Source organism: Thermobia domestica, chromosome 1 (genome assembly GCF_964235325.1).
Source record: "Thermobia domestica chromosome 1, izTheDome1.hap1.1, whole genome shotgun sequence".
Classification (NCBI taxonomy): Eukaryota; Metazoa; Arthropoda; class Insecta; order Zygentoma; family Lepismatidae; genus Thermobia; species Thermobia domestica.
The window spans coordinates 203562653-203579602 of record NC_137454.1 but is presented as its reverse complement, the minus strand read 5'-3'; the positions used below and the strand labels follow the sequence as shown (position 1 = coordinate 203579602).

Here is a 16950-nt window from a genome sequence, read left to right as displayed (position 1 = left end):
ATTGTGCCTCTGAAGTTCACTCAGCCTATTTAAAATGGGTTCTTTGAAGCAACCTGGGAAAGTAAAGGAGGCCGGAGCGGGGGGCCGAGTACATCACCTTCATGAATGCCGAAAAAAAATATGGAGCCTTTGCCTTCATTCCAGCTCTTGAAATTTAAATTGAAATTAAAGTGACAGTTCTTTGCATAGGTAGAGTAGGTTAATGTTCAATAAGTACTATGTTCAAGTACTATGTTCAATAAGAACCCAAGTCAATAAGAACCCAAGTACTATGTTCAATAATGCATTTCAGTGTAACCATTATTCTTTGCGAAAAATTAAACCCCATTCCTTAACCAGGTTGACCTAAGTAGTAAACCGTTCATCTTAAACGGTTCAAACCTTTCCTCATTTTGGCCGTTTATAAATACAAAATGGAAAATTAAAATAGGTTAGAAATTGTCACAGTAACCTTCTTGAGGACCGTAATTGCGGAAAACGATAGGGCATAATTATATCAACTTATATTGAGTTTGTATACTAAGATACATCTATCTAACTATAGATGTCGTGAGAAACTATATTTTTGGCACAAATTTTGAACCTTCCCTCTCTTCTTTAGGATACGCATTTAATGAAAATAACATTATAAAAACCTGGCTATGTTCAAAAATTCTTTTCAAATGGTTCAGCCGTTTCCCCATGATAATGAGGCAGACAATCTCTATTTCATTTTTATTAAGAAAAAATATAGAAATTTCCCTTAAGAGCCTGACTTACTAAAAAAAAAATATCATTTTTCTTTTGCTTGTTTATTCGTAAGTGAAAGGAGATAATGATATGCAACTTACCACAATCATAGATAATGTTGTTCTACAACAGAAAATATGAACCTGAAGAATTTTCAGTGTTGCTATCCATAGAAATTACAGTGTTACCAGAATAACAATTTTCCTAAAATCTAAGTTAAGGCAGCGACTAGAGGAACGATCTCAACTCCAATTCGTTACGTATTTTGTTGTTTTGGTTTGCTGTGAACTACTTTTTAAATAGCATTATTATTTAGTTTTAATAACTGTATGTTAAAACTATTTTGTTTATTACAAACTAAATACAACTATTATTTAGAAAGTAGTAATTTCTCACTGTAATTTCTATGGATGGCAACACTGAAAATTCTTTAGGTTCATATTTTCTGTTGTAGAATAACATTATCTATGATTGTGGTAAGTTGCATATCATTATCTCCTTTCACTTATGAAAAACAAGCAAAAAGAAAAATGATAAATTTTGTATTGTTTTTAGTAAGGCAGGCTCTTAACCCTTAAAAGTTAAATTTACAAGAACGTTTGGGTACGTATGCACATGTTTTTCATAAGCTTTTAGTTTTGGTTTATAACCAAGTTTCAACTATCTGACACAAGAAAATCATGAAATGTATATGTTATTTTTTAAAAAATACATTTTATCCCTTACCTCCTTAGGATATGCTTTAAAGGAAGTGACGTGGTAAAAACCTAGCATCAGGAAAGTGATATTTTTCATAAATTCATTTTAAAGACTTAAAGTTATCCTGTAATGATGAGACAGATGATGTTTTGAATCTGGAGGAAAAAACAAACAAACAAATGACGCTCTCCATCTTAAAAGTGGAACTTTGGAAACCGCTGGAACACGTGTTTGCGTACTTTTGAGCTCGCTTGTAGCTAAATGGATAGCATTCTCATCTTTGGTGAAGGAAGTCGATCGCTTTCCGGTGGAAGCTAATATGTTTCGGGTCCTACACTAATCTTTATTTCCACCTGTTAGTACCCTGGATGATTAAGAGAACTCTAAACACCATATAAACACACAAATAAGTAATATCGTATACTTTAGAATATTTCTGTACAGAATGTGTATTGTTCCAGTAAAATGTGTATTATTTTCTTATGATCGTCTTAAGGGAGTAGCTCCGAGTTACATTATCACACTATCAAGAATATTGATCTCTTCCCCTTGTGCTTGCCAATATCTAAATGGTATTTTTGGAATGAAAACATTTGAAATATGCAACACTCAGAGCTTTTCCGTGTTTCGGGTTGCCTATAGCAGAGGAAACAATGGGATTTTTTCTTTTTACACCTGGATGATCATTATAATCCTAAATATTTTACGATCATTGGGAGGTCATATATCGTAAACTTATAACTTTTCGTGTATTATGGCCCTTGAGTGTTGCCTATTTGAAAGGTTATCTTGCGGTTAATACTTGTGCTATACAGCAGAAGAACGTAACAACGAAAATAAATTTTCATTTATGAAAATAAGTTCATTGGATTGACGTAGAATAAATAACATAAAGCAGCGTTACCTAATCTTTCTGATGTTGCGCACTCCTTGTAGTAATTGCTAATTCTCCGCAGATCCTCATGAAATGGAAAATGATTTTTAATAAACATATTTTGCATATCGTAAAAATGAAAAATGATTGATTATATTTTTACAATAGTAAACGTGTAATTTATGACAATGCGACATTGCTATAAATGGATATAGTAAAAAAAAAAAAAGAAAAGAAAAAGAAAAGAGAAAACCCCACGATCATACAGCTAGGTCTAAAATGCAACATTCATTTAATGTGATGGATTATGAATCTTCCTGCCCAGGTTGGTAATTCTGTTATTTCTTCCTTCGTCTTTTAGTATATTATTCTTCTCAGTGAGTTGAAACTGAGATAATGTGCATTACAAATATCGCAAGTGTGAGCAACATGATAAGATAAAAATAAAATGTTCCACAGATCCCCTTTCAATTTCTCATGCACTTCTCTCGAGGATCCGCGAACAACAGTTTGGGAAACACTGATATAAAGCATACTAGTTGATTGATTGGAGTTCAGCGTCCCTTGTCAGTACTGAGGCTTTATGAAACATGGATTTACACTTTAAAGTGGGATCCGAACTACCACAATGAGTTCAAATTTCAAGGCACTCCCACAGGGAATCGAACCCGAAATCCCTAGCGGCAAAGATGTGAACACTGATTGCTAGACCAACGAGGGGTATAAAGTAAATTAATATGAAAACAATTCGTAATCAAAATTAGAGATAAATTGTAGAAATTCCAATTTATTTTTCACAGTCAGTGTATGACTATCAACCGAAGACATCATTCTTTCAACTAGAACGCACTGCATCGGAAATTGCTTTATCTTTACATTGATTTCATTTTGCTTCTTCAGTTTTTGTCTCTTTCAAAATATATAGAACATCACTCTGTTGCCAATAAAAAAAAAAAAAAAATGCAAAATTTCTACAAACTCTCATTGTCAAACGATACAAATCACTCAATAGAAGTAAAGAATGAAACAAAACCATGAAAAAAGTTTAATATTTGGCATCTTGTAGTTGAGTACTTCCATAAATAATATTTCACAGGCAGATAACCAAACTCTTGGCGATTAAATTATTTTATTCTAACTTATTTACTCAGCATCATGGAAAGTAATAATAATAATAATAATAATAATAATAATAATAATAATAATAATAATAATAATAATAATAATAATAATAATAATAATAATAATAATAATAAACGTTATATGAACATGAACAAATGCAGATTTAAATTTAGTAGATGATTGGGTGTTGACGTGACGATAACAGTTTGGTACCCAAGTGCATCTAGTATATATTATCCAAGCCTTTAACTTAGTATTTCCTTACTTTGGTTGATAATAGGCTTAGCATATTTAATAGAAATCGAAAATTTAGACATACAAATATCTCTGATTTTTTCACTTTCTTTGTGTTTCTTTTTATCTATTTTTCTTATTTTATTGTTTTTGCTATTTACCGTCCTAGTCTAGAATCTTGTTTCGGTGTTAGAAAATCCTGGCTTGTTTTGCAGGAACTTTCCATATAAATTTGATAGTCCTAATGTTTTGTGACATACTTTTAACAACAATAAACCCAAATGCTAGTACATAATGAATATTTTACAGATTTTCAGTAGTTTATCAGTTTTATATTAAATTTGCTTTTAAATTGTGCATTTGTCATCTCGTGCCAATCTGTGAATGGTGAATTATAAAAGAAGCATCGAAGTTTGCTTGTGGTTTCATTGTCAATGCTAGAAGAGAGAGTGTGTAATAAAATTCCCAGGATACAACTGTGTTTTATATCCGGATGTTTTGATTATGATTTTTTTAACAGCATACAAATAAAATTTTCATATTTGATCAACTAATGGAAGTGAGTATCCTCTGTTATTATTGTAAATGAAATTTCATTTTCAGGACAGCAATCAGTGTCCTGAGACCGTGATATTTCAAATGTAGGGATACAAGTCGACCACTTCCGGCGTCCTGTCAAAAAAAGCTAGGGAAGAGTTTCCTGTTTTACAGTACAGTGCATACAAGCAAGTAGGGCTCTGTCTGTCTGTCTGTTGTATGCATACACTACGCCGGCAATATACAATCATCATGGGCAGTAAATAAGCTGGTAACACGAGTTCATGACTATTTGCGGGGTAAAGAGAGTAACGGGGATTTTTCGTTAGGGTCCAATGGCCTTTTGCTGTACGTGCGCATGGTCTAACCGTACTCCCCTATCGCAGAGAAACATATTGGACTGATCCTTTCCCGCCAGGTAGCGGCAGCAGACGAAGAGGCCATGGAACAGCCAACCAGGCGAGGCGAAGGGCCTGTGTCCATGAACGCAGGTGTAGTGGAGTAAACTCCCCCTTCTCTCGTAGCAACAAGTTGAAGTTCTCGTAACTCTTGGATACAGCATAAAAACATTGGGAACTTGGTCAGCACTATATTTCGCGTTTCGCGAACCTTTTTTGTTTACATTGTTTATAAAAGGATTTTAAAAATGGGTAAACTGTTCTATTTCATAAGGATATATGAAATGAAACTGTATTGACCTAAATAGAACAATCTAAACATTTATTTGTATTATTTGTGTCACCGTCAATTTTTCTGTATTGTTTGTGCTTTTCTCCGTATTTTTCGCCTGCAGCTATTGTGCGGTGGAGTTGTGATCCGGAGTGTAGCTTTTCCTTCGCGTTTTAGTGCGGTGATTAACGCAACCTGAAAGCGGGAGTGCTTTTCTAGTGTCTTCAAAGATTTTGATATAAAGTGTATAAAAACGGATAAAAGTGACAATATTAACGTGATATCAACATGTTATTTGGTTTGTGCTTCCATTGCAGTGTGTGTTTCTCGGATTTTGATTGTTTGTCACGCTGAAAATGAAGGAGAAAAAGTGGCCCAAACGACATGCCTTATACCAGGTTACCAAGGTAAGGATTTGGCGCGAAGGAAAGGGGGGAGGGTCCCTCCAGTCCTGTCGCCATTTTTATTGTTGTTTCTATAGGTTCTGCTTCGCTTTTAACTTAGGTGCAAAAAGGGAAACGCAATATTTAAGTGCTGTTGCCCTTGAAGAAAATTTTTAACTTTTATGGTTTGTCTGTGTTATTCTTTACACTTTATCGAAAAACCTTGGATACGCCTCGGGAATGTTTACTGTTTCCAATATATATATATATATATATATATATATATATATATATATATATATATATATATATATATATATATATATATATATATATATATATATATATATATATATTGGTTATTGTTAAGTTATATTACTCAATTAAAATGCTTTTAGTTTTAATGTTATAACTGATTTTAGAAGCTGGTTTGCGAATTTAACACACAAAATTAAAAAAATGGGAATGAGGAATGTTTTTATGTGCACATTCTCTTCTTATTCTAGAAAGAGTGTAAATAATGTCCAAATAAGATACTCGTTCCTTCAAACAGATACGTTCAAGTTTTCCAGTTGTTGACCAAAACTAATTATGCTCAAAGTACATCAAAGAGTTTCAAATATTAAAATCCATAAATTTCAGATAAAAGGGTTTTCGTCAATTTTCTTAAGAATTCAAGACATTTTTCATCTCATCCATTATTCAATTTATCCTAAATTTAGCAGATTCTTAAATTTTGTACTATATTAAATCGTCGAATATGCTTGAGTATTGGAATAGATAGGCTGTTGCCGTCTTTTCTATGTTAAAATATTTGAGTAAAACCTTCATAGTTATGTTTAATATAACAACGTTTAAAGAGATAGAGAGTGTATAAACGTAAATCTCTATCAAAGAACACTTTTTACCGCATTAGGAGACTTATTTTTTGTATAGCCATTATCCTTGTTCACACCTATTCTCTATTTCTACAAGAGTAGGTGTGTAAATGTATAAATCTAAAGTCAGTAATAGAATGAGCGTTATTGTTATGCAATTAAGATCCGTGTTTCACAGTGGCGGATCTAGAAGGTAAAAACTGGGGGAGGGGGCAGACAAACCCAAACTGTGAAAATGTATAATGAATTATTTTTAATATTCAAAACTATAAATTTCCAAAAATATATAAACAATAGCTTCAATTATTTTTTTCACTTAAACTGAGCGGTGGGAGGGGCTAAGCCCTCCGGCTACGAGCCAGATTCACCACTGATGTTTCATACCTGTTGCACTGCGTGTAGATATACAATATGTAATGTCTTGGATTTACGCAAATTAACTTATTACGGAGATCATAGCATTCTCTCGTGTGTGATTCACAAGTCTAATACATTATACTCTTTTAATTCAAAAGGTTCTAGTTTTCAGTATCAGTTGATTATCTTTGTAAAACAAAGACTGTTATCAAAAACTACTAAATATAATCTTGTGGAGATAGTTATGTTCAAATCAAGCCTACATGACACTTTCATACTAGTAAATGATTTTTAGAATAGAGAGTAAACATTGCTTCAATTTTCTGAGGAAGACAGTAAAAAAAAATATACTTGGTTATAGGATAATAGATATATTCCTTTCACTGGCAAAAATATAATGAAATAGTTTGTTGCAAGTTTGAAACTTATTTAAATGTTCTTTTAAACAATTGTACCTGTTCTAAGAGTAGAATGAGGAGAATAGAGAAGCAATGTAAATAAGGAGAAAGTATAATATAAGAGAAAATCAAAGAAGAAATTGTATAAGTAGATGAAAAATGTGGGAATAAATCTAAAGGCAATTCCAAGAACAATGAATAATCATTTACAAAGGTTTATGTCCAGTTACAGATTGGATTTATTATACAGTATATAAACTTCGGTGTTATTAAATTACGAAATATGTAACTACAAATTGAAAGAAAAAAATATGAGGAAAAAGAATTGAGCGTTTCTTGAAAAGAGTATTAACCTCTAAGCGCATAAAGCGTATTGATGTTGTGTTGAATATAACATGAACGTATTACCATAGATTAATAAACTGACTTAATCTATGTTATTACATACAACTCCTTGTTGGTACTGCCACGCTTATTTTAATGTTCTTAATAGGTTTATCAAGTGATGATTTCAGAGGAAATTTTCTCTCAGGATCTAAATAATTTCCCCCGGGGAGTGTTCTCTGATCGTGCTCAACATGGGTTACCAGTATTTTGGCTTTAGTAGTTTTCACCTAATTTATTGAAAATTTCCCCAGAGAAGTCTTTTAAAATCACAACTGGGTTTATCACCTATGACTCACATTTATTTATTTATATTTTTAATATTGAAAAATTTAATATATATATTTCAGTTACTGCTTATAGGCAACAAATGAGGAACAAGAATGAGAATGAGGAATAGCTAACTTTTAAAATTATTTTGTGAATACTGAAACATTATCAAATATCAAGATTGCAACAGTCGAATCCCTCTGAAATCGATGCATTTGTGACACAAGCTTTTTCATAAACGCTCCTCCAAGAATTAGTGTCACAATAATAATAATAATAATAATAATAATAATAATAATAATAATAATAATAATAATAATAATAATAATAATAATAAACATATTCATTGTCATCTTATAAAGAAGATTATGTTATCAGTCGGCCTTATGTCACCTGCTTTGTTTATTCGTATCTGTGTCTATCATCTGTCACACGCCATATGTTGTCTTCATTGTTTTTGTTTTCAGAAAACGGAATACAAAAAAGAAGAGGAAAGAAAGGATTGAGAAAAACAAGTGTCTGGAAAATATAAAAGATTGTTGTAAGCATTAAAGTTTAATTGACAATTTAGAAAGATGGACAATTTATTAAAACTTCAGGGAACTTTGTTTACGCACTCCAAAAGAATAATAGAGTGTGTAGTCGAAATTATTCAAATTAATTTTCCAAGAGAGCCCATCATGTTTCCATTATTTCTTTAGTTTCACCACATTTCCCGCATTGTTATAGGTAGGTTTAGGTTCGTTATCATTTCAGCTATAACTCAACAAAAAGCTCTTGTGGCTCCTTCTAATGCAACATTCACCTTAATCTGGAAGTTCGGATTATTTTTGTATTAATTTATTTGTATTTATTTTTGTACAAAACGAAGAGACTTGTATTAATTACTTAGGTATAGTACAGTAGTAGCAGGAAAGGAAGTAGAAAAAAAGGCTAATCTTGTCGGTGAGTCGATGTGGAGTACGAACAACAAATACGAATCGAATGGCTAAGAAAAAAATAAACAACAAATATGAGTGTGGAGTAGGGTTGCCAACTGGCCGGAAATATTACTGTAATTTTGAAAGCCGGTGACCGGACAAACTTCTTACCAGTCCCTTTATGACCATTTATTTTTTTTTTTTTTCAAATTTATATCTAGTTCGAAGCAATTTTATCTAGTTCGAAGTATAGATTTAAGAAGTAACTTTCATTCCGTAAATCCAAATTATTATCTTTCACCATCTGTTTAGGTAATTTTAAAGAGACGATAGGAACTGTATCAGGGAAAGTTTGAAATTTATTTGTAAGGAATTTTACACATTTATTGAGAGTGAGAAAGGACTTCTTAAAGCATTTTCCTGTGGTTGGAGTACAAGTTTAATGAATAAATTCCATTTTCCAAATCCAAATTGTCACGTAAAAATTACTTTTGTTAATCTGTTTCGGTAATTTTAAAGAAGTGGCAGTTACTGGTAAATACAATAAAATGATCAATGCCGATTTCAGTTTCTGATTTATAGCACAATGTATCTGTTAAGCTTATTAGTGAATGTACTAAAGATATGCAGAATACAGGTGTTAATACTTTTGTTCATGATAGTACATTTCTTTCCTATGGATAGATTCGAACAGAAATACTTCACACTTAGACCTATATCATAGGGAATTTTTAGGGGTTGCCGGTTTTTTTTATTTTCCAGAGTTGGCAACCCTAGTATGGAGAAAATAGGAGAAAATTATACGATGTGATGAGGAAGGACTGAGAATGATAGGGAAGAAAAGAATATTGAAGGCAATTAAAAACAAGAAAGAAAATAAATTCTGAAGGATGTAGTAGAAGAAATGTCGTAAGGTAAAAGAAGGAGGCGTGAGATTAAAATAGGTGACCGATACGTCATCTGAGGTCCACAGTACATCGAAATTTCTTAATTTGCGACAAATGATCAACCAGTGGTGGCCGAATGTTTTTAAGATAATGACAATTGTAGACACACATTTGAATCTGAATCTCAGCCTCCACTTGAAACCATTTTTTTTTTTTTTCGAGGAAAGTGCTTTCTGTCTGCAAACCCATGTCAGTAGTTGTTGGATGTCTTACAGCACTAGTTCTTGGATTTTTTTTTCTTTAACAAAACTAATAACGTTAAAATATGAAGTTCTCCCTAGTTTCAGATCTCTGTTAATTGCCACGTAATTTGATCGTTCATTCTGTAATTTTATGATTGACTGAATGATTGTCGTTATACTGCGATAATATCTCAAAGACTCTCACGGGGCCGAAGTGACTTAGTGGTAATGCGCTCATTTTTGGTACATGGGTTCCCTGGCTCGATGCCATCTTGCTTCAAGTGCGCTTTGTGGTGGGCAAACACCGTGTGCGTATGTTTTCTTGGAGTTCTCAGTTTTCCTATCACTTTCTTCATTCCAGTATTTCATTAACCGTCTCCCTTAGCCACGGAGCACAATCGTGGGACATTAAACTAAAAACAAAGACAATAACTAGTTACTTTAATAGTATGAACCCATCCCATTTTTTCAAGCGTTTATGATATTCTCTATTTCTATGATATTTTCAAAATTGTTGGAGGAAAAAACTAATTACTACAACTTCCTGTTTGTGGTGTACTCGATCTCGGAACTATTTGAATTCATTTTCTTTTTGCCAAGTCGACATGCAGTGACGTTGAGAGTGTGCTGCTTCCACTTAGTGTGCACAGTAATAATACATTTGTATCAAAGAAAATACTATCGATGTCAGTCACCATCATTAAACTAATTTTGAAAATCCAGGTAAATAAAAATTTTATTTCTTTGCGACTTTTATCCTTGCTTTAATGTTATTTTCACTCTACCAACAATATTTTCACTGAGAAAGTGTCTATAAATGTGCATACACAATAACTTATGAAGTCGAAGATAAATAATGCAGCTTTTTTCTTTGTTTAATGGCATCTGAGAATATTTTGTTATACAAGGAGTCCGTGTATGGTTTCCATAAAAGTCGAAATCTGTGGGTTTTGGTTTCCTTCTAAATATACAAAATAGCAAATCTAGGTGCGTACTGGATTTCAGTTGGTGCATTGTAGTAAGTAAAACGCAAGTAAAAATTTTAAGAACTTGACGTATTTCTAGTGTTTCTGTGAAGTGACAATTACTAAGTTACGGGCGTAATTTGACTCTTCATCTTTATTGTGATTCTTTGATACACAATATCAGTGAACCTTGGAGTCGGTCAGCAAATAGATTCAACCAACTTCAATTTTCGTTGTTTCTTTCCGTTTATCCTGAGGTTACCCTAATCTTTGCTTATAAAGATAGGAACAGAGTAATGATGTACTTTATAATTTCTGTGTTAGTTATTCAAAAATGTGTACATAGTAGTGAAATAATAACTTTTGCAGTTAAAATTAGCATAATCTCTCAACAAAGATCATCGCCAGCTGCTACGTATTGATATATGCATGTATTATTTTCTTTTCAGATGAAAATAATTTAAGAACTGTTACGCGACAGAAATGTTCGTTTCATAGTAATTTCCCGAAACAAAGAATACATACAACTCTTGCTGCCTGTGTCTGCGCTTCTAAGAAGCCATGCATGTATGCAACTCTCAATACATCGTGGTTGTGCGGCGTACATAACAACGCAGGATAAATATCGGGGAATGGAGTAAACCGTTTTTTCCCCTCTCTTTTAATCAATGTTCTGAATTAAGAATTAGTAACGGCGATTGGTTATTCCTTCTACCCAGTTTCTTAATTAAGAGCAGACAGCGATGGGTGCTTACAGCTAATTTATTACAAATATTACGAATGTAACAAAGAGATGGTAAATTAAAAACTATACCAGTAACCCTTGAAATAAGAACGAAGATTCCATTAAGAACGAAGTTTGTTAAAAGTAGTATTGTACCACAACGTTATATCGAAGCTTTGCTGGAAATAAATGCAAATTGGTTAGAATTATTATTATTATATTGTTATTATTTTGGAAGATTTTAGAATTCAATGCTCCATATGAAATCGTAAAAGGAGTGGCAAGGACGAGGGAGGGGTACACGTGAAGTATGCAGGGTTCACGACTAGAGTTGCCAGGTATACAAGATTGGAAACCACCGGAAACCATAATAAGGATGTTAAAAAATGTAAATGTTGCATTTTCTTTTTTTTTTCTTTTTTTTTTTTAATAATAATCTGAGAGTGAGCTTCGTCTTGGGTGGAACGCTAACGTTTTAGTACTGGAATACAAGCTTGGATTTATCATCATGATGAATAAATCCATGTGGTTTGGACCCTACGTTAAGCAATAGCACCATGTCTCAACTGCATCGGTGCTTAAAGGAGACTATTTTGAGTTAAGTTAATGATACTAGTTATAAATAGGAAACTTGTCAAGGCATCATTCTGTGAGTCACATTAATAGGTGTTGCTGTTTGTGTGCCTGGCGCCAATTATACGATTCATTTGCAGCCTATTTGGCGATTTAAAACTAATAGTAATAATAATAAATATTCTCGGTCTCGGCTCATAAAATTGTAGTAAAGTCGTAGAACTTGAAACTGAAGATTCACTCCAGATTAGGTGAATATTTGTAAACGTTTTTAAAAAAATCATAATAAGATATTGCATTTTTCTAACTCATGTACAGTAAGAAGTTACCGTTAGACCAATTACGACGTATTTCGTCTAGCTACTATATGTAAGCGTTATTTTTTTTCTTTTTTCTGTTCATGAAGAAGCATTCACGTGGAAGTAGTTACCACTTTTGCTAACTAAATAGAAATAAAAGGAAATCGAATCTCCATTTAATATATGAACATAAGTAGTAGCCGTACTCCGTATTTGAGAGCAACTAAAAAGTCGTGACTGTCAATATTTGCTCTATATATTCTTAGACCCCATGCTCCCAGATGTTGCGTGATCTTCCATTTATTACTCTTGTTTAATTTTTCTGACGATGTCAGGTGTAGCACAAAATGGTATAATGTAAACCAATGCATTGCGTGTACATTAATTTCTTCCCCTCTTCCTTGTCATGATATTGCATAATAATTAATTCAGAAGTAAAGAAAAGTGCATTTGACAACGGGGGAAGGAAATGATCGCCGATATGTTGTGTATGTATGTTCTTCCCACATTTGATGACTGCAATAAAATGGCCATTAACTGTGACAAGAGTAAGGAAACAAATCGTCAAATCAATTGTTAGTGCATAAGTTTAATGGCATTTGCTCATCCTGATCACAGTTTTTTTTTTTTTTTAAAGTAATTTCAATTCAAGTTGACATCGTTAACTCCATGAACAATGAGTTGGATAAAGTATTGAACTACCAGAAGAACAATTGCAGTGGTAGATGAATTCATACATAAAAGATACAATAATTCTTTTTTGTTCTGATATATATATATATATATATATATATATATATATATATATTGTTGGTACCTGTTAGAGTGAAGTGCTTGTTGAATACTTGCGTTTCTGAATATGAAAGCCATATTCACTTTAAGAAAAATATTATTCCTAAAACTTAAAAAAGCACGTGTTCAAGCACTAATTTGTATAATAATAGTAATAATAATAGAAAAAAACTGTAATTATAATTACTAAAGATTATTCAAAGATGCTGAAGACTTTTTTTCCTTTTCAATTTTCTTTAAAATAACAGATATTCAAATTTTTACCTCAAACCCGTAAACTTGAATTTTGACAGGGAATAGGATTTGTGATGTAAGGTTCTACTAAGGAAAAATTTTTGGAAATTCGACGGGGAAGGGAGAAAGGGGGGTGGCAGTTATTATCTTAAAATGTCCATATCTCAGAATCTCTTCCGGTTAGAGATTTAAAATAATTAGGCACAAGTTTCACTATTTTTTCATAATTGCCCGAGAAGGGAATAAAAAAAGGGTTACGATTGCAGTTGTGATACGGTAATAAGGTGGTCATATCTCGAAATCCCTTAAGATTAGAAACGTGTTAGGGATGTGAGAAGTGCGAGGCCGTAGGTCGAGTAAGTGCTAGTCGAAGACTAGTATATGGATATAAGTTCTGAGTTAGTGACTGACTAAATTCATTAACACCTAGGCCAAACGCCAAACATCTTAAGCTAGAAACTTGAAACTTTGACAGTGCATAGGATTGTGACGTAAGATCCACTAAGGAAGTTTTGTTGTTGTTGTTGTTGTTGGAAGTTTGACGGCGAAGAGAAGGGGAATAGGATGTCAATTATTACAGTAGAATGTCCATATATCGGAATCTCTGAAGGGTACAGATATAAAAATTGGGTGTGACACGAAATTTGGCATTTAGACTTTTCATTTACAATAATTAAAAGACGTGTTTCCGAGTTTTTTAAAAATATTCTAATTCGATTCGATTTTGGTTTTAGCTTCAATTTCAGCAACGAGGCTATATGAGGTATGGACCTAGAGCTTAACGTGGGATCCGAACCACATGAGCTTCCTCCGGAAGCAGAGGCAAAAATATGAGATGCGAAGCTGTAGGCTGAGCAAATGCGGGAGTCTGGGGTGAATTCCCGAGCTGCCGAAGGGTAGTTTAATAATAAATAAATTTGTTAAATATAAGCAATTAGAGCATCTAATTAAACACGATTTGTAATATGTAATGTATAGTGGGCTGATATCTTGGGCGCAGCAACTAGTATTAATTTAGAACGAAATGAGTGTACATATGAAATGTAAATTATAAAATCAAGGTGAAAGTCTTAAGTGTCAGATTAAAAAAAAAGAAGAAGAAGAAATTATGAAAGTGTATTACTTTAACGACGTTTGTGAAACGGTTTTTCGGTTAAATGCCCTATTCTCAGTAATTCCTTCTGAGAATTACTGTACTGTGTAAATCTTCATGTGTCTATTATCTGACCTATTTTGTAACTAGTTTATGATATAATAATTCATTATTATGTGTCACCCGACTACTTCATTATATAGGCAGAGTCTTCTCATAACCAACTGAATGTTCTTCTGGGAACGTTGCTATTGTCATCTACCACAACATTAATGCAAGAGGCACACAGATTAGTAGGTTTTGTTTCCATAAAGAGAAACACAACATACGAGGAGTTACACGATGTGGGCAGAATGATGTGTAACTTTTCCTTTGTTTTATATCTCCTTTTTGATAATAGACAGACTCTGTAATTGTTGGCTTTTAAAAAAGAATAATATACCGTTTAATGGAGCTGTTGAGTTTCTTTTATTTCCATGTTCATGTTGACAGAGATATACATAAAAAAGGAAATCGTCAAAGTTGAAACTTCTATGTATGTTGTGCTTGACAGTCACATGGAATATTCTCATAATTTCCAGTGTGCCTTATCTGATTTTTTTTTATTATTATTATTTGGATTTGATTTGAGTTTAGCACCCCGTTCAGCAGCAACGCTATGTGAGACGTGGACCTTCAGCCTAATGTGGGAACCTAACCACATAAGCTCCCACCAGAAATCAAACTCGGATCTTGCGCGCCAAAGGCTCGCACGCTATCCACATAGCCACGCATGGATAGGGAGTTCCTTGTGTGATTTAAGAGATGCTTTGCTGCAATTCTGAAATTATAAATTTGTAACTTTACTAATGAAATGTTGGAAGTAAAGTTTGCGGAAAGATTAATAAATTGTGTGCTGTTTCAAGCAGGATCGCAACTAGCTGAAGCCTCATCTTGGAAAACTCAAATCTGAAAAGAATCCGATATAGTTGGTACCTAACTATAGCAATGTAGTTATACAGGATAGGTTTAAGTACACGAATATGCAATGATTAATAGAAAAAAACAGAACTTTACAGGCGCAGTTACTGAATCACTTATCTGACAGGGCCGACTAATAGAGTAAATAACCTAGTGCAATTTGTTAAAACACTTTAAGAAACATCCTATATTTTGATTGATTACGTGATAACAAGGGACCTAGTAGCAGTTACGTTTGTAATATGCAGTATTTGCTTGTTCATTAAAGTTAGTAACAGAAAAACATATGCCAAAATAGTAGTTCAGATTTATTAGGATGGGAGATGTTCTGATTATGATGTTATAATTGGAAGATCGAGCTTCAAATTTTGAAGAAAACTGTTTTTAACATACACGTTTTAAAAAATTAGTGCAATATGATTATGTACTACTAAAAATAGTTTAAAAATTACTTTGTGCCAGTGTTAAATTCGGTCATTTTACTGAAAGGGAACACGTGCAAATCCAGAAGTGGTGAGGACTTGAAACCGAGGACTGCAAGCATTATAGTAATAATGTGGGGCGATAAATGAGTAGAACTTGAAGCCATTATTGAACCCAATACTATGTTGAACCAATTGTAAATGTTAAAGTGTACACTAATTTCCCAATTTTGATCTATCGTAATATTTTTTATTTACTTTATTACGTTTGGTGTATAAATTGTTTGATTAACAAATATCAAATAAAGTACAAAATTTTATTTTTAAAGTGCAGGCAGATAACTTAGTTGGATCACGATAGAAATAAGTTACAAACTTTAGATCTGCATGAATATTTTTTCGGATTTGTTGACTAGTATAAATAATATTACCGAAGTTCTGACTAAAAGTACGAGAAGTTTGTCTCCTTATAAGTTAATTTTCGTTGGAACAAACTAAAGCTGTCAATGTAGTTATAACACCGTACCCTCCGTTTATTGCGAACAGCTTCTTTGGCAGACTAATTTTCAGTCATTAATTCGGATCAGGTTTTCTATTTGAAGGTGAGCAAGCATCAGTAAACTAGATATTTCTCCTTCCTTGAAAAAAAAAGAAGACAAGAAATCGCATTCCAGAGGACTTGTCGCAAACATGACCAAAGTGAAAACTAAATAAAAATGATGCTAAGTTGAAACAGTGCCAAATCAGTAGCTGGTTACGGAAGAAAATTTGTAGTTTCATTTACGGCAGATAGTCTTTACTGAAGTAATTATGAAAACAAAAGGAAAAGAAAGTAACAAGTGTAAACAAGGTGAACAGATTCTCACGTAATATTGAATTAATTGTTGTGAATTCCTATTTCTGAAGTGTGTTTATCTGCATTTTACTTTCCATGGTTTTTTGCTCCACTGTTGTGCCTACTAGACAAATGGAATTGATTCAATATATATACTCAGGCTCTACAAATAAATGTAGAATTTGTATCACATTCACTCCAATTGGCGATCGGACCCAAAATTTCGGAACGAAAAGCGAACGCTAAATGTCAGTTGCCGTGCTCAAAGTGAATGAAAGTTCTACAGGTAATAGCATTCTATTCTCCAATCGAGAATAGAAGGTCCATTGAAGAACACTGAAACAGACGATTTGTCAAGATGTCCGAAACAATTTCAGATCCCCCCAAAATGGCTACTATATCATTATCTATAACTTTTATGTAATCTGGTCGTGCTCTTTTCCTGTTTGCATACCTATAATAAATAAATA

The 16950-nt window shown here is 32.9% G+C and overlaps 1 protein-coding gene across 4 annotated transcripts in view; it reads left to right on the top strand.

Moving 5' to 3' along the window:
* ec (ubiquitin specific peptidase echinus) overlaps positions 1-16950 on the top strand; it is a 217475-nt gene that overhangs the window by 138947 nt on the left and 61578 nt on the right. Inside the window, exon 1 of one of the 4 annotated variants that reach the window (XM_081768713.1) lies at positions 4718-5271. The exons of the other annotated variants lie outside the window; for them this stretch is intronic. Coding sequence (XP_081624839.1) covers positions 5221-5271 — 51 coding nt within the window. The 5' untranslated portion in view covers positions 4718-5220. Of the gene's footprint in view, positions 1-4717; positions 5272-16950 lie in introns of those variants that run through there. 4 annotated transcript variants of the gene reach the window in all.